Source organism: Pelophylax lessonae, assembly GCF_965119305.1.
Source record: "Pelophylax lessonae genome assembly, chromosome: 9".
Taxonomy (NCBI): Eukaryota; Metazoa; Chordata; class Amphibia; order Anura; family Ranidae; genus Pelophylax; species Pelophylax lessonae.
In genome coordinates, this window is record NC_138776.1 from 176,829,827 (window position 1) to 176,850,594 (window position 20,768).

At 42.4% G+C, this 20,768-nt stretch overlaps 1 protein-coding gene across 5 annotated transcripts in view; it reads left to right on the top strand.

Annotated features, from left to right (window-relative positions):
• Window positions 1-20,768, top strand: part of VCL (vinculin) — a 139,383-nt gene that overhangs the window by 108,283 nt on the left and 10,332 nt on the right. For 3 of the 5 annotated variants that reach the window (XM_082267550.1, XM_082267549.1, XM_082267551.1), the window contains 4 exons: window positions 200-324; window positions 2,634-2,819; window positions 15,267-15,509; window positions 18,492-18,695. In XM_082267550.1, the coding sequence (XP_082123676.1) occupies window positions 200-324; window positions 2,634-2,819; window positions 15,267-15,509; window positions 18,492-18,695 (758 nt within the window). The remainder of the gene's footprint in view (window positions 1-199; window positions 325-2,633; window positions 2,820-15,266; window positions 15,510-18,491; window positions 18,696-20,768) is intronic. The other 2 variants (XM_082267552.1, XM_082267553.1) reach the window with 1 other exon arrangement.

Genomic DNA, 20,768 nt, shown 5'->3' on the forward strand with positions numbered 1-20,768 from the left:
CCCTTTAAGCAGTCTTTTCAGATGTTCTTTAATTTATAGTGAAGTTTTAAAAAAGGAAAGTTGGTTTGTTTTTCCAGCAGTGTTAACATTTTTTAGTAGCTATATAGATATGTTTCTTTCTTATTTTCAAACATGTTGGCTCCTTTTCTGTGAAGAGAATGTGTTTTTCACTCACTATTTTTTTTTTTTTCTCCTAAAGCTTTACAGAAAGGCTTTTTGGACTCAGGCTACAAGATCCTAGGTGCTGTGGCCAAAGTTAGGGAAGCATTCCAGCCTCCAGAGCCAGAATTCCCCCCACCTCCCCCTGACTTGGAGCATCTGCGGGTAAGCATTGTGCAGGGTGATGGTATTAGCACCTCCAAAAGAACTTGGAAGCTGTCTTCGCCACAATAGCCCCAAAAACCTAATTGAATCCAATGTAAAGAAAAAAAGAATGGCTCAGGTTACTTTTTCTTGAATGCAGTCTAACCAGCTTTTAATACTCCACAATATATTCAATTGAAAATTCAGTATCATTGGCAAAGTATAAGAATTTCTAGAACTTTTATTAATACACATATACTTATTTATTTGAATGTTTTGCGAGAAGTAAGGTTCCTCATTGCTGTCCACCTCCTAAAAAAAAAAGCTATCTTCCTGACTCTGATTTTAATACTTCAGTAACAGGCTCAAAACAAGGAGGAGCAAGTGAAAGCCAGAAAAATTTCTAAATATTTCCTTCTCTTTATACTTGTTCTGACTCAGATTTATGCATACACATGACAGTCAAACACCACCTCACCCCCCCCCCCCAGGCCCCTAAACACCTGATGTAACTGAGCAATTAAACCAGGTTATCTCTGCCTTGCCTTGTTAAAGCCCTAGAACAAGTTATGACACAGATCTCCAGAATGGCTCTGATTTGTTTTCACATACTCAGAATGTGGTGGCTCAAAGCCTGGCAGCTAAAGCTGCCTGTAAAGCCTCCCTACAAGTATGTTCTCTGAAGAAGGATGTCTTTTTGGTGAGGCACTTGACAAATTCAAGATGTCACAAGAGGAAAGGTCCTTTTTGCACAGGGGAAGGCTACAAAGCCGCTCGTCCTCGGGGGCTTCTGCCTCATAGCGCAGAGCACCTCAGCGCTCTACCCCAATGTTTCTCATCTCCTTTCCTCAAGTACCCCCAACAGGTAATGTTTTCAGGATTTCCCTCAGATGAAATGGCTGTGGTAATTACTAAGGCAGTGAAACTGGCCAAAACACCTGTGCAAAACAATGGAAAAGCCTGAAAACGTGACCTGTTGGGGGTACTTGAGGATAGGAGTTGAGAAACATTGCTCCACCCAAGCTTCAACTTCTCAGCCAAAAATTCAGCTCTTCCTTTTTTGCACAAGATTTGGAACGCCTAATCCACTAGAACTTCCCCAAGGCTTCATCCCAATGAAGGGGTTTCTTCATTTTGGTGGGGTTGTGGTTTGCCTGGGTCCAAGACCTGGTGTTTCAATCCGTGGTTTCATAGGGGTACAAAATAGATCCCCCCCCTCTTGCAGTTTTCTTATTTCAAACCAATCAAAATCTGGCCAAAAATAGTCAGATTTGCAGAACGCCCTAAACCCCTCTCTTGTCCTGGGGAGTAGTTCCAGTACTTCTACAGGTTAAGTTAAAAAGATTCTACACAAACCTCCTCACGGTCCAGAAACCGAATGGGGGTATTCGTCCTATCCTGGACCTAAAATCCCTAAACAATTACCTTCAGGATAAAACATTTTGCATAGAAACCGCATGGTCAGTTATTCCCTCTCTGAGACAATTCGAATTCTTTGCATTCGTAGACATCCAAGACTCCTTTCTACATATTACAATTTATCCACTTCATCTGCTCTTGGTGGTAACAGATGCCAGTTTCTTTGGCTGGGAAGGAGTGTTCCAATCCTTCACAGTTCAGGGAACATGGTCACCAGAGGAATCCAAGCTCAGAGCAAAGGCACATCCTGCTTCAAAATACACAATCACTAGAACGATAAGGCAACGCATCTCAAGAGATGACATTCTCAGAGGAGGCTTCTCCTGCACAATAACATGCTCACACACAAATCAGTGGGAGTTTTCTGATTAATCTGACATCAAGCTTTTGTAGAACAGATTTGTAGGGCTACCATATTGTCTTCTGTTCATAATTTATCAAAGTTCTGTGAGGTGGACATCCAATCATCTACAGATGCAGCTTTCAGCCATAGGGTTCTTGCAGCGGCACTCTGAAATTGGGTGTGTTTACCCTTGTCACAGTCCTATTTGTTGCCCTCCCTTACTCCTTGACCCAGAGATGTCCCAGGGTATATATATATATATATATATATATATATTTCATATTTTTGTTGCATAACCATTCACAATCATCTTTGTAGTTAATGCTTTTCCATTTAAAACTATGGCATTACCTCTACTAGCAGCTAGAAGAGACACAATTCCCTAGCATGTTCAGTTATACCACTATAGACCTTCTTTCTGTATTAGATACAAGTGTACATTAGAGTGCATCTTCTGCTTTTAAAAGGCTTTTAAATAATGTCTGCTTTAAAATTCTCCGTTAATACTTTATCAGTGATTTCCATGTTCTCTGTCCAAGTCAGTTTCTATTACATTCTCTTTCCCTAGCTGACTGATGAGGCTGCACCTCCCAAACCGCCTCTTCCCGAGGGAGAAATTCCACCACCCAGACCCCCACCTCCTGAAGAGAAGGATGAGGAGTTCCCTGAACTGAAGGTGGGCGAGGTAGTGGATCAAACAATGATTGAAGCTGCAAGACAACTTCACGAAGAAGCACGCAAATGGTCCAGCAAGGTAATTTTCAAGGAGGATGATATACATAAGGGGAGGAGGCCTATGAGCTATAGAGAATATTTCCTTCAGAAGATGTATGTTACACACTAACAAAAGACAAGCCAGTCAGAATGTATGTATATTGTAATTTGTGCTGCAGTATTTCTCAGCCTGAGGTCCATTTACAAGTTATGTCCTCAGGATTTCCTTCAATGTTAATATTTGTGTACATTTTGGACCCCATCCTGTTAAGGTTTTAAGAAAACTTGAAAGCATGACCTGAAGGAGAGTTCTTGAGAAACACTATACAGCAGCCTTTAAAATGTAGTAAACCGGAGTTCTATATTATGGTAAACCATAAAATATGTCACCAGCTGACAGAAATGGGTTTTGTGTAAAAGTACAATATGGCTGACCGAGAGAAGCATGTTTAACTGCCTGGGGATATTAACCCACTAATTCAATCTTCATTCTCTGAAACCCTTCAATGAATGACCTTCAGTGAAATGGAGCACATTATATGGTGATATTAAGACTAAGGTTAAAAAGTTAGATCAGCCGCCATTTCACATCTCTGATTTGTGAATCTTGTGTATGAGGCTTTAAAACTAATATTGTTTGTGCTGATCCATTAAGTTTTTTTTCCTTTTTTAGACAGGTTTTTCTAAATGGTTCTAAATGTATTTTGTTTAGAGTAGGAAATGGTTAAAAAAAAAAAAAAAAAAACCTCGAGTAGGACCCTATTTTGGTAGATTTGCAACCGTAAAATTGGATTTTACATCACTTTCTGTTCCAGTGACAGTTGTTGCTATGAGAAGTTAAGTGAGAATCTTCCCAGTGGGGACAAGACAGCAATAAAAACTTAAAGTGGAACTTTAGTCAGAAAATTTAGTCCTGCTAGATCACTTCAGGCTGGACACTTTTGCAGATATAGGTAAAACATTTTAAAAAGTGCCTATACTGTTAAAAATCCAGTAATACATTGTCTCTCACCACATGCTCTCTATTTTTAGGCACTATGCTGAATTTGTAGAAGCCAATTTGCTGACAGCTTAAAGGTTTTCTGCTGTTCAGGTGATCTGGGCGCCAGCAAAATGGCAGCCTCCAGCAAGTAAAAACAGGAGCAATGCTGGAGGCAAGTTACAGCACACACTTATTTTGGTAGCATAATAATTATTAATGTGGGAAGTATGTTTTCAGCTAAAGAACATTATTGTTGTCACATTATAGGTAAAGTTCCACTTTAACTGAGCTTCTTCTTACCCTTCACCACTTAATACAAAACAAAAAGCTTTGGCTTACAGATACCTAAAATTTTTCTTTACTTTAGGAACTAAATGCAGTGTATACAATGCGATGCTGTTCAATTCCCAAATTCTAATCTTTAACAATATATACGTTTTGCAGTTTATTTTATTAGCTGTCTTTGTAATGAAAGCTGTACATTTGCTATGGGTTATGCTACCCCATGAACTTTCTCATTATATTTTCCTAGTGAAATGTTGTTTACTATGTTTTATGGTACATTGTTTATAGGTGTAAGTTTTCTTATAACATAGAGTGCAGTGAATGAATGTATAGCAGACGTATGTTGCAGTTTACTTGGTGTCAACTTTATTAGCCAAAAAACCCTACATATTATGCCTATCTAAACCTAATTTTGCTATATTACTGGAGGCCTGTTTCAGGGCTATGTCCTCCTAACTGCCATTTCCACCCCCCACGCCTGTAAAATCAAGGTGACTGACTGGTTGGCAGGGCATAGTCCTGGAGTTGGTGGAATCTGATTACCAGTAACAGACTGTAGTCTCAATGGCTTACTGCATAGCTTTAAAGTCTTTGGGAGAAATCCAGGTTATTGGAACTAAACTACTAAGCAGGCAAGTAGAATGACCAACTGCTAATCCTTTCTCTGCTTTTTTAACATTTTCCCAGCCTATTTGCTATTTTAGCTCTAAACTATCATAGAAACATTCCACTATAAACATTTACAATATTAAGTGCGACTTAAGTTGTGACGGTTGAACTTGGATAACCGGACATACTTCCTTTCTGTTTTTACTCTGTGCCACATATATTATAGTGTTGATTGGAAAATATGTCCCTGTATGTAGTTTTGTTTATGCCTCAAGCGTCTGCTTTATGACATCGAAATAAATAAGAAAAAATATAAAAGGTGCAACATAGAAGACTAATAAATTAGTAATAAACTCAAAAGTCTTGAAATATACAAAATGACACATGGCATCATAAATATATAAAAACAATGAAATTACTGCAAGCGAATCAGTAATACAGTTTACTGATTCAATGTGCTACATTAGAAGCCAATTTATTAATAAAATAATAATTGTAATGTGTTACATAGCATGCAAATTGATTCCAAAATGTCGTCCTCCATACCATAAGCTCCCTGGCCATGTATTGTATATGAGAAAATTGAATTCTAATGATCATGGTACCCATTTTCTATGAATAAGTACTAAGGAGATACATTTTTTTAATCTTAAAAATTCTGTGAAGAATAATCAAATCATTCCTAGTACATTTTTTTATACCCATGCATCGCAATTCATTTATATCCTTAGATAGTTATCATAGCTGTAATCTGTGCCACTTACATAATTTTTACAGCTCAAGCAGAATTGCTCTAGGATAAAGGACTTCAATGTCCAAGCAGGGGTACACGTGGAAAGATTTGTTGAGAAATGTTATGAGGGAGAGTGTTTGGATTCCATTATCTCCCAAGTATCCATTCTCATTAGCAGTATCATGCTTTGTACTATAAACCAGCGTTATATGACCTTTTTTTAAATGTGCAGCATGGTCGCAGAACACTGGTGGGTCATGGAACATGTGTGAAGGATAGATTTCTTGCACCATTTTGAGTTACATCACTCCCAATCACGTGACGATCTCTGTGGAGGACTCGATTTCTTGTATAGTGGAGGACATTTTGGAATAAACGTTTTGCACGTTTAACGATTAATTTTTTTGTATATTTTTAATTCTTTGGCTTCTAATGTAGCATATTTCACATTTAATCAGTGATATGTATTCACTTGCAGAAATTCTTATATTTTTATGTTGGCACATGACCCTTCCATGTGTAAATTTCATGAATTTTGAGTTAATTTGTATGTTACATGTTGTTGGAATTACAGTAATGTTTATTGGTTTTTACAATTCTACTTAAAGAACAATTCCAGTTATGGATATTTTCACTTGGTCCAATGTAACTTGTGTATACCATACCTGTGGGATGCTTCAAGAAGCTGGAAATCACTATAGTAGATACTGCTACTACCGTGATCTTTACTAGCTTTTGGGTCCCATGCCAAGTAGCTTGCTCTCACAGAAGATTGGCTGATTGGCTCGGGCACCATTCAGAGATCACTTTGCATTTTCTCAATGACTGCAAAGCATTTTCTGGACCAGGTGGAGAGACAGGCGAAGTCATGCTCTCCCCCTTGTCCAATCAGAGAATGCTTTGCTTTCACAATGTTTTTTAAGACCAATGCAGAGGGACTAAACGTTGGTGATGCAATACATTCATGCTCTTCCTATTGACATGTCTGCAATATAGATTAGGCGTACATCAAAGAAAATGTGGAAAATTTTATCCTTTTTGTAGTGATTTTTGATCTTTGCTCACAATGTAAACAAAATTGCTTGTTAAAGCTAGTATTTAATGTGTTATATCTATTAAAAAGCAAGTACATTTAAAAGCCAAGTCCACCCAAACCATAGTTCATTGATATTTTTGTCCATGGCCTTATTATGCCAAACGGCTGCAGAGATAGATCTAGGTTTTATGCCACACACTGAAGTCACACTGGCTGTAATATTCTCACCCAGGTTAATCATTTATTCATGTAACTTTATTTTTTTCTTGTTGTTTTGTCATGCTCCCTATAAACATTAGTACTGCAGTCATGCATAAGGAAACAATCCAATATATCTGAAATCATAGACCATCAGTTGGCTCTTGGATTGAACGAAATGGGAATGGTTTAACCATTTTTTTTTTTTTTGCGGTGAGTCCCGTTAAGAAGATTCTTTCTATCCCAGAGATGAATAACCAGTAAGGAAACTTAGGAAAAGGCAGCTGCACACCGCAATGGGATACCAATAAAGCTTTTTTATTGTAATGTAGACATATTCATTCACAGGAATGAACGGAAGGTTAACATGTTTCAGCAGCCCAAACCAACTATTTACATATGATTTTTTTTTTTTACTGTGTTGTTCTTTATAACCTCTCGGGTATGATAAAGTTTGCAACACAAAATCATAAACTATAATATAATTAACTATAAATAAGTTAAAGTGTGTGTGTATATGTGTGTGTATGTGTGTGTGTGTGTGTGTATGTGTATATATATATATATATATATATATATATATATATATATATAATATATATAATATATATGTGTGTGTGTGTGTAATTAGAGCTGCACGATTAATTGTAGCAGAATCGAGATCGCGATTCACTCCCCCTGACTATCTTAACATGACACTTGCTCGATTCTTTACATAGCTATGAGGGAGCAGCTGTCAAAAAAAAAAAGAGCCTCCCGCAAAAGCCTATCGGAATTAGTCTCCCACTGAACTGTATATATATATATATATATTTATATATATACATATATATATATATATTTTTTTTTTTTTTAGCAGAGACCCTGCAGAATAAAATGGTGATTGTTGTAAATTTTTATGTCAAACGCAATTAATACACTTTAATGAATAAAAAAAATAAAACAAAACCGTAAAGTTATCCTAATTTTTTTATAATGTAAAAGATGTTACACAGAGAATCGTGATCTTTATTCCAAGCAAAAAAAATCGTGATTCTCATTTTGGCCAGAATCGTGCAGCTCTAAAATATATATATATATATATATATATATATATATATATATACACACACACACACACACACACACACACACACACACACACACACACACACACACACACACACACACACAGCGGGATCCCGGGGACAAGGTAAGTAACCTCCTACTAGGATCCAGCGATACTCCCTGGCGGTACCCCGAGTGTGGCTCGGGGTTATCGCTATTGTCACTAAAATTTCACCCCTAGTCACACTCGGGAATACCGCTAAGGAGGTTAATATTGTATCACGCCAAGCTCCTACCTACGCAACTATCTTTCTTTCAGTTTTTTTGACCAAAGGGCGACAGTCTACAAATTGGTTATATTTTAAGGGCAATTGTGGTAGCTCTAATTGCTCTTGTTGCCCTTACATCCTAGGGGGACCATGTACACTCCACAACTAAGGATAAATCATTCAGAATAAGTTCCTTTTTCAATTGCAATACTCATTATGTTAATTTATTTAAAAACCACAGACTGTGCCCTAAACAATATGTAGGAAGAACGATAAGGCGCCTTAGGGACCACTGTCAGGAACACCTTCACAGTATCTGGAAGCACCACTTTACCAATGTGGCAAGACATTTCAACAACTATCATGCTGGGGACTTGTCAGCGGTCTCAGTACAGGTAGTGAAGAAAGTACGTGTTCCCAAAAGAGGTGGAGATGTTTTTCTCCTTCTGTGCAGGAGGGAAGTTTATTGGATTTTCCAGCTGCAGACCCATATCCCCCTCAGGACTCAACTGAGTGGGATGTCACTCATTTTTATGATTGACACTGGTCTTATGTCTAACTTCCGTCCTGCACAGAGCACAATCTCCTTTTTATTTATTTATTCTTACACCCTATATTATGGTGAATCTCTGTATGGGTGTACATTATTATTTATCCCTCCTCTTTATGTATTTTTGCACCGAATGAGAGCCTTTTAGGTTGTTTCCCCTCCTACTTTTTTCCTCGATTATTGATTTGTGACTGTGTTCACCGTCCCTTGTAGGCAGGATAAATCTCCTCAGCAATGTCAGACAGCAATAGAAACCTGTTTTCTCTGTCGCTCATTGACAGACGTAGTCCTCTTTGATTCACATCAATTGGGTTATGCTGCCTCCGCAGGAGTAGGACTAGGCAGAAAGAAAAACGTTCTGGCTCCACCCTAGGGGCAGTCCCAGAGGGTATATCCTCTTCCTGTCTGCTACAGGAAATCAGTTTTTTTCTGTCTAGTCAGGAGTAAGGACCTAAGTTCCTTGCTGGGATCTTTGGTCCTGGCAAGATTTTTTTAGAAAAAATATTTTTTTTTAGGTAGTTTCTCCAGTTTTTTTCCTGTGAGATCTTCAAGCAAATTACGCCGGATCTGGGCGACGGGCTGGATGTTGAGATCCAGTGGTCACCCCAGCCGGCCTACGAGCGCGCGCAGACCATAGCATCACGCTTGGTCGGCCGCGACACATTCAAGTAAGTATGCTGGACCGGGCGACGGGCTGGATGTTGAGATCCAGTGGTCACCCCGGTTCAGCCTACGAGCGCGTGCAGACCATAGCTCCGCGCTGGGTCGGCCGCGAGAGAGTCCCATTGGAGGGACTGACCTTGCGAGTTAAACGTCTCGCTTGGACGCCAGGAACCAGAGAGTGAAGGCGTCCGGATTGGTCGACAGCCCCCCACTTCGGTGGAGAGGGTATTGTGAAGAGAGGGTGCCTGTCAGTCCGGTATGGTGAGTAAATGTTCCCCCTTCCCCCCTGTGGGGTCTTTGGGATACGGGCCCCTCTGTGTATGGTCGGATCCTTTCTGACATTAAAGTTCCCCCTTGTAGCCTATGACATGTTCACATATCCCCTGTGATAGTGTGATCTGGTTTGGGAGCTGACATTCCAGCAGGCTTGGTTTGGGAGCTAACACTTTAAACAAACCTCGGTTTGGGAGCTGACACTCTAGCAACCTTGGTTTAGGAGCTGACACTCTAGCAGGCTTGGTTTGGGAGCTGATACTTCAGCAAGCCTTGGGTTCTCTAGCAAGGAAGCCGAGTTCGATTTGCTATAGAACACATAAGAGGTATAGCCTACCTTAGATCGCCATACTCCCGCAGGCCGACAGGCCGCCATCAGCTGTTTTCAAGCATGCAGGCGCTGTACTGGAGGAGCCACGCTAGATCGGCAGTCCACCGCCATTTTGTTGTAGACCGCATGTCTGCATGGTCTACACAAGCCGCCCGCAGGTCACGCAAGCCGCCATTTTTTCGTAGCCTATTGTCTCCTGCATGGGGGCGGCCATGTTTGATGTGCCCAGCAAACCTCGAGGAGCAGCTGGGAACGCCGGAAGGCGTACACAGGGGGCGGAGCCACTTCCTTTCACCCGGGAATCCTAGTGCAAGACTTCCCAGTCTGCACAAGACAACGCTGACAGCAGTTTTAATAAGAAACTTCTTTGCATCTGGTGGTGAGCCCTTGGGGTCTCTCTCTCTCTGTGGGGGTCCAAAGCAGGTACGCTGAGGGGCGCTATTGCGCTGGTGAATTAAAAAAGGTATTTTTAAAAAAAAAAAAAAGGGATATTTTTTTATTTAGAAAAAAAAAAAAAAAAAAATGTTTTTTCTTTTTTACTGGCAAAGTGTCCTGGATTAACATGGACCCTGCCACACATGTACCTCCACCTGATCCCCTCGAAGTGGCTGCAGGACCCTCCAGTTCCCCACTTAATAGTGAGTCATTGTCAGCAGTTTTTGGAAATTTTTTGTCTATTCCGGGTGGAATTGGCTTGTCAGGGACAGGGCGCAAGGAAGCGACCCCCGCCTATCCCCATTTTTCATCTGAAACTTCAGCCTGAGCCTATTCCTGCAGTTGCAGGTACCTCATCTGGGGTTTGTGACTCGGGTACCGTCTCTTCAGACAGTGAGGAAGATGTTTCGGCATCTACCATAGCCCGAGAGGAAGCGTTAGTAACGCATTAATTGTATATGTTCGGATACACCATCAGAAGTAGCTGATACTGAGATCCCATTTGGTACTAATAAACGCACCAACATGGTAAAAGTATTTCCCTTACCCAAGTGTTTCGGTAAGGTAACTAAGTAGGAATGGGGTCATCCAAGACGAGCCCCTACTATTTACTAAACGCATTAATAGGCGTTATTCGTTCGAGGAATTATTCCTCAAGAGATGGATAGTACCATCTGTGGTGGATTTTTCAATCTCCAGATTGAACAAAGCTACGGTTATCCTATTGGAGGATGCTCCGTCCTTTAAAGATGATCGCGCCATCTTTTCCCTAATTGGGTCAGCTTTCAGACCAGTAATTGCTATTGGTCTAGAATGGACCAAGTGGCTTAGAGGGGAGAGATATCCCCCAGGCGGTATCAGATCTGGTGAAAGAGTTACAGTTTGTCTGCGACATTGCACTAGACGCCACTCCACTATTGGAGCGAGCATCAGTTTTCAGCAGTGGTCCTCAGGCGTACACTGTGACTAAGATATTGTTCGGCAGACCAAGGCTCCAAGGAAGCTTTGGTTAAATCTCCCTTTTCAGGGTGTGCGCCTATCTTGGAGCCAATTTAGATGAGATTATTAAGGATCTCACTAGAGGAATAAGGGTAAAGGATCCCGTCAGAGACGGGGGCCTTCTTTTTCCGCTCATAAAAGTTTTTTCAGCCCACGAAAAAAAAAAAAAAAAGTCCTCCAACTCCTTCGGGAGGTTTTTTTATGGGGCGCTGGCAAGATTGTATGTCAATCTCTCCCAGTGCGATTCTTCCTTCCAATATTCGACTATCCCCAGATCGCTTAAGAGCTTACGGGGGGCAGTCACGGATTTAATGCAACAATTAGTGGTGGTCCACGTTCCTTGGACAGAGCATTTCAAGGGTTCTATTCGAACCTTTTCACAATAGGGCAAAGTGCGTCCAATTCTGGACTTAAGAGCACTTAATCTTTTTTGTCAGGCGGCCTCCCTGCATCAGGGGGATTTTCTGGCGTCCATAGACATCTAGGATGCCTATCTTCACTTTCTTATTTATGCAGGACATCAGCGTTTCCTGCGTTTTTCCGTAGAAAGAGTACCATTATCAGTTTCTGGCGTTACTCCTTGGTCTCGCCTCGACTCTCCGGGTCTTCACAAAGGTGTGGGCCCCAGTCTTGACGTTGTTACGACAACGAGACATATAGATTCTAGGTCACCTAGACGATCTTCTGCTCCGTGTGGAGTCTCCGCAGACTCTATTACTAAACTTAGAGATCACCATGACCTCTTTGCAAGAGTTCGGGTGGCTAGTGAACCTGCAGAAGTTATCTTTGGTTCCCACCAGAAGGCTGGAATATTTGGGTCTAATTTTAGACACATCCAGGCTTGCATGAGGGTTCTGGGTTTGATGGTGGCTTCCTTTGAAGCAGTACCAGTTGCCCAGTCCCATACCCGAATCCTTCTAGGAGAGATTCTTCTCAAGTGTAACCGAAATCCAGATTCCCTGGACAATCGGATCCGGCTGAGCGAGCGGACCAGGGAGTCCCTGGTCTGGCGGTTTCGGTCTCCGATGCTCAGCCAGGGGAAGTCATTCCTACCAATATTTGGACGCTTATCACCACGGATGCCAGTCTATCCGGGTGAGGAGAAATTCTCGGCTCAGGGGTTTTGGTCCCTGGAAGAGTCTAGGTTACCGATAAATGTATTGAAACTGAGAGCGATCAGACTTTGTCTGATTCACTGGACCGAGCAGCTCCAGGGCAGCCCGGTTCAGATCCAGTTGGACAATGCCACAGCAGTGGCTTATGTCAATCATCAAAGGGGCACCAGGAGTGTCCTGGCGGCCATAGAAGTGGCCAGCATTCTTCATAGGGCGGAACTAATGTTCCAGCTCTCTCTGCGGTATTCATTCCGGGGATGAATTGGCAGGCAGATTATCTCAGCCGTCAGATTCTGGATCAAGGGGTATGATCTCTTCATCCGGGGATATTCCACCAACTGTGCCTCCGCTGGGGCACTCCGAATGGGAGCTGTTGGCATCTCAGCTCAACAGGAAAGTGCGGAGGTTTGTGGTTTGTTCCCACGATCTTCTAGCAGACACCGCAGACATGCTGATCGCCCCGTGGGGGCAGTATCAGCTACTTCCCTCCTCTCAAGTTACTGCCGAAGCTTCTTCGCAGGATAGAGGTGGAGGGAATTCCGATTATCCTGGTAGATCAGGACTGGCCTAGTCGGCCTGGTACGCCGACCTGGTCAGGCTGGTCACAGACGTTCCTTGGCGACTTCCTCTTACGGAGGATCTGCTGTCGCAGGGACCGATCTTCCATCCTGCTTTACGATCGCTGGCTTTAACGGCCTGGTTATTGAGACCCAGGTGCTGAAGGACAAGGGATTGTCAGCTTCAGTTATTCCTACTCTAGTTAAAGCAAGGAAAGCGACTTCCAGAAAGATGTATCATCGTACATGGAAGTCTTATATTGCGTGGTGTGAATCCCTTGGGTTCCCTCCACGTCTTTATTCGGTATCCCGAATATTGGCTTTCTGCAACAGGGAGTTGAACAGAAGCTGGCCTTGAGTGTTATCAAGGGTCTGTTTTCAGCATTAGCTATCTTCTTCAGGTTTTTGCTACTCATTCCTTGGTGCGGAATTTCATCCAGGGGGTGCGACACCTGGCTCCGCCAGTGCGCGCGCCGTTACCATCCTGGGATCTTAATTTGGTGCTGTCGGTTCTTCAGAAGCCTCCTTTTGAAAATATCAGGGAGATTCCCTTGCTTACTTTATCCCAGAAGGTGGCCTTCTTGGTGGCTATCACTTCTGCACGCAGGGTGTCAGAACTGGCTGCATTATCCTGTTGTTCCCCAGATCTGGTGGTTCATAGGGATAAGGTTGTTCTTCATCCGAATCCATCCTTCCTTCCTAAGGTGGTTTCAAAGTTTCATTTGAATGAGGACATTGTATTGTCTTTCCTATGTCCTAAGCCCTATCATCCTCGAGAATTGCGTTGCATTCCTTGGATGTAGTTCGGGCGATCAGGATATATTTGAATACTACGGATTCATTTTGTAAGACTGATTCACTGTTTGTGATCACGGATGGCCCTAAGAAGGGGTTGCCTGTTTCTGCCGCGACCATCTTTAGATGGATCAGACAGACGGTGGTATAGGCTTATTCTATCTAAGGGTCGGGATCCCCCGTTCCCTGTTAAGGCGCATTCTACTCGGGCGCTTAGTTTCCTGGACCTTCCGCCTTCAGGCGTCAGTGGTTCAGGTTTTCAAGGCGACTGTTTGGTCGTCGGTTCATACCTTTACAATATTGTATAAGGTTTATGTGATGGCATCGTCAGATGCCTCTTCTGGCCGCAAGCTTCCTGCAGGCCGCTGTTTGAGGAGACTGTTGGTCTACCTCGAGGGTTTGTTGGGTAGGTCTCATCTGTTTGCTCGATGAGTCCTTTGATACTTCTGGTTGGCTCCGGTTGGGCCTTCTAGATTGGATTTTGATTTCTGTCAATCCCACCCCTCATTTGTGGCACTGCTTCTGGATGTCCCAATTGATGTGAATCAAAGAGGACTACGTCTGTCAATGAGCGACAGAGAAAATTGGATTTTTGTAAGATCTTACTGTAAAATCCTTTTCTCTTAGCTCATTGACAGACGTAGTACCCGCCCCTCTATCATTGAGTTGGGTTGGGTTAAATTCTCTGACACTGCTGTAAAACAGAACTGATTCCCTGTAGCAGACAGGAAGAGGATATACCCTCTGGGACTGCCACTAGGGTGGAGCCAGAACGTTTTTCTTTCTGCCTAGTCCTACTCCTGCGGAGGCAGCATAACCCAATTGATGTGAATCAAAGAGGACTACGTCTGTCAATGAGCTAAGAGAAAAGGATTTTACGGTAAGATCTTACAAAAATCCAATTATTTGGATAGAAAGAGCACCACACCAAGCAGGAACAGTCCATATTAAACTTGGAATATTTCTAACCCTTTCTTCTGCTATCCAGAGCTTAAAAATTGGGCTATACACTAGAATTATGTTTAAGTCAACAGGAGGTAAATTAAAGCTGAACTTTAACCCATTGATTTAGCGGTTTCCCAAAACTACATTCAAGGCATGCCTTGAATGATAACTGCCACTAGTGCTTGTGCTCTCAATCGGACTGCCAAGGCATCAAATGGCTAGTGTCATAACTGATCACATCTGCAGCACCAAGGCAACTGCAGAGCAAACAGAGGCCAAGATGGCGGCTTCCTTGGTGGTAAGGTTGAAAATGGATTAGTTCCTCTTTTAAAAGACAGGTGGTAATTTTACCTTGTGACGTGTATTCATATTTCAATTTGGGTGGTCTTTGCTTTTAAATAATACTAATATTTTTTTCCGTTTAAATCTTAGTCTTCACTTACCTTTTTGGAATTTCATAAATGTGTATTGTGATTTATTCCTGTGTTTAACATTCCAATTTATTATCATGGTTCTACTAGACAGCTAAAAGAAAATTGTGAATACATGTACCCAAGTAGTCATATGGTTTGGCTTCTGGAGCAGTCAGCCCTTTGCCCTCCTTTCCCACCTCTGCTTCTGATACTAACCTGTCCCCCTTTCTTTACCCCTCCCTGCCCTCCCAGTCACCTGGAAGCCCTGCTCCTGCTACCCCGCAGGGTACAGAAGCCGTTGTGTCTGAGGTAGAGCAGGAGCGTGAGGAAGAGGATGAGGAGGAGGAAGCGTCAGTAGAATTTGTCCTCTCCTCTGACGTTGAAGATGATTATGAGCCAGAGCTGCTGTTAGTGCCTGAGGGGCAGCCTGTGAACCAGCCAATGCTGGCCGCAGCTCAGTCTTTACACCGGGAAGCTACCAAATGGTCCAGTAAGGTATTCGATGGTTACAAAATATGCATCCTCCACCGTGCCATGTGCATCCCACCCCTCTCCCTCCATTCATGACACGGTTTGCGCCTCCCGTCTGCGCCAAGCTGATAGTTTTGCTGAGTGTTTACCTGTGCTGGCTTGTGTCTGCGAGCCCATGAATGGCTTCCTCAGTGGATTTTGGCTTGTGTATGTTTTGTGTATCAAGATGTATATGTTGGGTTAGCTGTCCAGTAAGTCTTATGATCTGTTGGAGATGGGGGATAGTATCATTTATTACAAGTATTCAACATTTTACATAACCTTGCTCATAAAAATGGAAAACGGCAGCTTGGTACTGGATTCAATTAAAGGTTATTATAGTTAGAATGTGTCTCTACGTCTAATCTGTTTTTTTTTCTTTTTTTTTTATGTATGCCGAGTATCCTATCTCCATCCCATCCAGTTCCTACTAACAGACAAGCTCTCAATGAGAATTGTTCAGCCATCCACTTTACCCTTAAGTGTGCTTTAACAGTTTTATTTGACAAAATATTTATTAACCATTTTTTTGCATGGCTTCCTAAGACTCTTGACATGACCAACTATGTCAGATGTGTAGACTTGGTCCTACAAACTAGAATTATTGACTAGAGGTGTCTTTTTTTATAATGATTATCCCTCCTGAATACCCAAATCACTTGGTGTGAGATAAAATGAATATATTCAGAATATAAAAAATGCCTGTTCCATCATTTGAGTAGCTAGACACTGTCAGTTCATAGAGAAATGGAAACTCATTCAAAAACATGTTTACAATTTAAGAACAATATCCACATATGGGCTATGCATTTTCTATTTACAACAAGGCCTATTTGCATTGTTCTGGATTACGGAATTGAAGGGTGCCAAGGGGTTGGTTATGTCACAACTCTTTATTTCCCCCCAAAAAAATCTAGGACATGATAGTTTGTCACATCAGAATTCCAATAATAGAAACCAAATCTGGAGCACAGAGAATTAAATGTCCAGCCAACATAAGTTTCTATAACCCGGGAGCCCCAGGTTACAAAGGCTTCATAAATATCATTAGTCCGTTGTAAATTAGAAGTGGCACAAGACCAACTGCGGCTGCTGTCCTCATAGTTGTAAACGAACTCTGTGTAAACCAATGTGGAGAGAGGAAGGAAGCACAAGCTGAGTTGTAGTATTTCAGGTACAGGTTTAATGACAATAGATTAAAAACACTCACAAGAGATGAAAAAAGGCATGCTCATCTGATAGAATGGGTGTCAGTCTATCCTCAGGAGCCAGGGAGAGCCCTGGGGGTCCACACCAACCAGCGTGGAATACACGTTGGAAGTGACGTCACTGGAAGGATAGGAGGACCAAATGAGAGACAGGCTACACAATCGGAGCATCTAGCTCCTTCTACAGGAGCTAGAGAGACCATGTACTGTGCATCCCTGTGCATGCAATTTGGACACAGCTGCTGCCGCCAATGTGACTTCTCTGCAGGTACACAACCCTGAACACAAACTCATAGCAAATGGGGTTTAAATGTTACATTAAACATTGGCTGTAACACAACCATTAACATGTAGGATATATGGCACCCAGCAGCCTCGTCTGATTATACCATGACTGAGATAGTCATGGTATAATCAGATACCATCAGATAAACCCCATTTGCTATGAGTTTGTGTTCAGGGTTGTGTACCCACAGAGAAGTCACGTTGGCGGCAGCAGCTGTGTTCAAATTGCATGCACAGGGATGCACAGAACATCTGTGCGTTCACACGGGTTACAAATTGAGAACGCCCCATGTGAATGAGACCTGAAGCAGGTTTACCCAGATCCCTTCAGTGTGGCCAGCTATTAAAACAGTATGTAACAAAAGCACAGTAGCCTCCTGTTTATATGGGAAATGGGTGTTATAAATGGAATTTCTAAGTGGTCACCTGTCTTCTCCTCCTACTGCGGTATGTTGAAATCTAAACCAGGTTTTCAATACAGTTTTGTATTTCAACTCTTGTTACTGAATGACAAAAAAAATCTGGTCATGGAAATTCTTGTAAAACAGTGATGTTAAAACTGACGTAAATGGGGAGTACATAAAATGAGCTTAACATGTCTTCATTACTCTTTGGGTAGGGTTACTTGGGCCCTTGATAGGGAGCTTTTCTATCATTTTCACTCTCTAACATTCTTCCTTCCAGGTGTGTACTAATTGTCGTCAGTGATGCATGTCACACATTGGTGTCTGATACTAACCCACAGCCTGCACAGTCTGGCGGGGGACACGCGTGTGTGTGTGTGGGGGGTGGCTCTACTGTTTGTAGTCTGCACTGATGTCTGTCCTAGTGTACACATTTGTTAAGGCAATATCTGTTGTTACCAGCATCCGTAATCCTGCACACCTCACTTAACGTGTGTGTAAGTTACCCTGCAGTGTTTGGCCAATCACTGATTTAACCATTTTAAGCCTGGAAATTGTTACTTGTACAATACAATGGTATCTGCAGTTTTGCAAATCTCATCCTCTAGTTTCCAGCTCCTCTCAATGGTGTCATTTTTAAATAAATGTTCATCTGTTTCAAGAAATGCTGCGTTGTAGCAATTTTCAAAAGCAAAGAAACCCTCATTTTTGATCATGGCTTGTAAAAAATCGATTTGCCATTAAATGCCCTTTTTAAAAATAAGTGCCGACATGGAATTTACCACTAATAACCTTTACATTGTCAAAGTCTGCAAGTATATAATTCAGTGTCATATTTGTAACCATTGGGAGAAGCACAGGGAACTAGAGAACTTTTTTTATTTTCTTTGTACTTTTTCCATTTGTTTTGCCAACAGGATGCAGGTTTAGCTTTTTGTTTTCAGAAAAGAATGTCCTTAATTTTGTTTTGCACATTGCTGCCCATCTTAGAAGTGGGTGATGGCAAATGTATTTGTTTGTTACTTGCATTGCTACGTTATGTTCCTAATTAAACTGTCCCCCTGTTGTAGGGTAATGACATCATTGCAGCTGCCAAACGCATGGCTCTGCTTATGGCAGAGATGTCTCGACTTGTAAGAGGTGGTAGTGGCAACAAGAGAGCTCTTATTCAGTGTGCCAAGGACATTGCTAAAGCTTCAGATGAAGTGACCAAGCTGGCCAAGGAAGTGGCTAAGCAGTGCACAGATAAGCGGATCAGAACTAACTTACTTCAGGTAAACTGACTTTTTTTTGTTTAAGCAGATCACTTTTATCAATTGATGTACAGTGTCTACAGTCTGTTCCATTAATACTTGTCAAAGGTTGGCGCTTCAATTTTAATATTTGTCTGAATAATATTCATAAAGCACCCAACAGTTTGCTCTGCATTTTAAAAAAATGGAGGAAAAATACAATTCAATACAGGAGAGTTGGGGTGGGGGGGTCTGCTTATGAGAGCTTACAATCTAGATAATGTGGGGATAAGTCGATGGAGCAAGTAGTATTCTAGTTGTTCGGTAGAGGTGGGTAATTTTTCAGGTCAGAGCCTTTACTGCGCTGGTTACTTTTAGCAATTACTACTTAAAAGAAGACCAATGGACGTGTGGAAGATCAAGGTAAGCTACATGTTGGTACTTTGAGAGAGTTTTAACTTTACCAATTGAATGTTATTGATAATGGCACATTTTCCCATGACGATCCCTTCAATGCATCCAGCATCATAATTTTGAAGTTTCGTGATAATATGGAGTCTTATCTCCATATTAGATAAACTCTGTGTGTACTGACAGTTTGAGGGGATAATGCTAATGACATTTATAAAGACTAACCCTTGTTCTGTGTGCAGCAACGAACACCGGTTCGGTAATGGCTAAACCTCTCTCAAAGAACAAAAAAAAAAAAGCTCCATGTATAGTCTGATATATCTGGTGTTTAATCAACAAAAAATGTCTGCCTTCAACATGCCAGGCTTGGACTGTATACCAGAAATGAGAATCAAACATTTTTGACCCTTGGAAGGTGCTATATTTCATGTTTTCTGTGAGACTCATTGCTAATGTTTGAGAATTTGTGGTATTGGCCTGTATTCAGTTGACTATGTGGCTAAGTGGGATCATGATCAGAAAAGTTACACAACACAAGAAAACGCAATCTATCTATTCTTTAATACCTAAAGCAGAACATTACCCTAAAGGAGACGTTCTGCTTGTTTGCACCCTCCACCGCCACATTTGGCACTTTTACTCTTTTGTTCATTGACAGACACAGCTCCTTATCTATGAGGGGGGTAAGGGGCAAACTTCTGGCTCAGATCATTGTGACTAATCTGACCGAAGTGGGTCAAAACCAGGTACCCCCCCAAAAAAAAATGGGATTTTTGACTTACCGTAAAATCCATTTCTCTGATGAACACAGCTCCTTATCTTGACCATTGGGTAATACTGCCCCCTACAGGAGTAGGACACTAGGCAGGAAAAAGCTTGACTACGCCTATGGGGCAGTCCCAGGGGGTGTACTCCCACTCTCAGCTATAGGCACCTAGTTTTTTTTCTGCCTAGTCAGAATTATGGACTTAGTTCTTTGCTGGGATCTCTGATCCTGGAAATTTTTTTCCTTTTTTAAATTCAACTTTTTCCTGTCTCTCTTATTTTGTTCCTGTGAGAATCTACAATCAGCTGCCGAATTGGGCAATTGACTGGATAATCTAGATCCAGAGGTTCCCCCTAGTCTGTCCAACAAGCGCACGCAGGCCTCAGCTTCGCACTAGGTCAGCCGCGACATAGCCCTACTGGATGGGGGCTGGCCTGCAAGTTAAACTCGCAAAGGCCCCATATGACCTGGCCTCGGCCAGTGTTCCTCCTGCCCGACAGCCCGAATTCCGATGGAGCGGTGGTCTGTCCGGAGCAGTGCCCACCCTGTTCCTGGTATGTTAAGTAGCTGTCCCCCCCCTCTTCCCCTGGAGGCTTTTGCCACAGGCTCTTAAGAGGGGCTTGTTGGAGTTGCTGCTGGCCGGGTTTTTCCTGGTGCGCAAGGAAGGAGGGAAGGGTTGAGCAGGGTTCGTCGCCACTCTGGGGGTTGGTGACTAAGGCGGCTCCCTGCTGCAGTTGTTGGGCTAGGGGAGCGGATGGTTTAGCATCCGCGGGTCTGCGCCTCACGCGGCTGGATCCGGCCAAGAATTTAAGCCGTGGCTTTGCAGACAACTGGTCGGGAGCTATGTGGGGCGGCCCTAGTGAGGATGGCTGAAGCCACTACCCTGTCTTTGGGCATCAGCCCTCCCCCCTGCTTCCCCTGGTTTGTCGGCTCCGCTG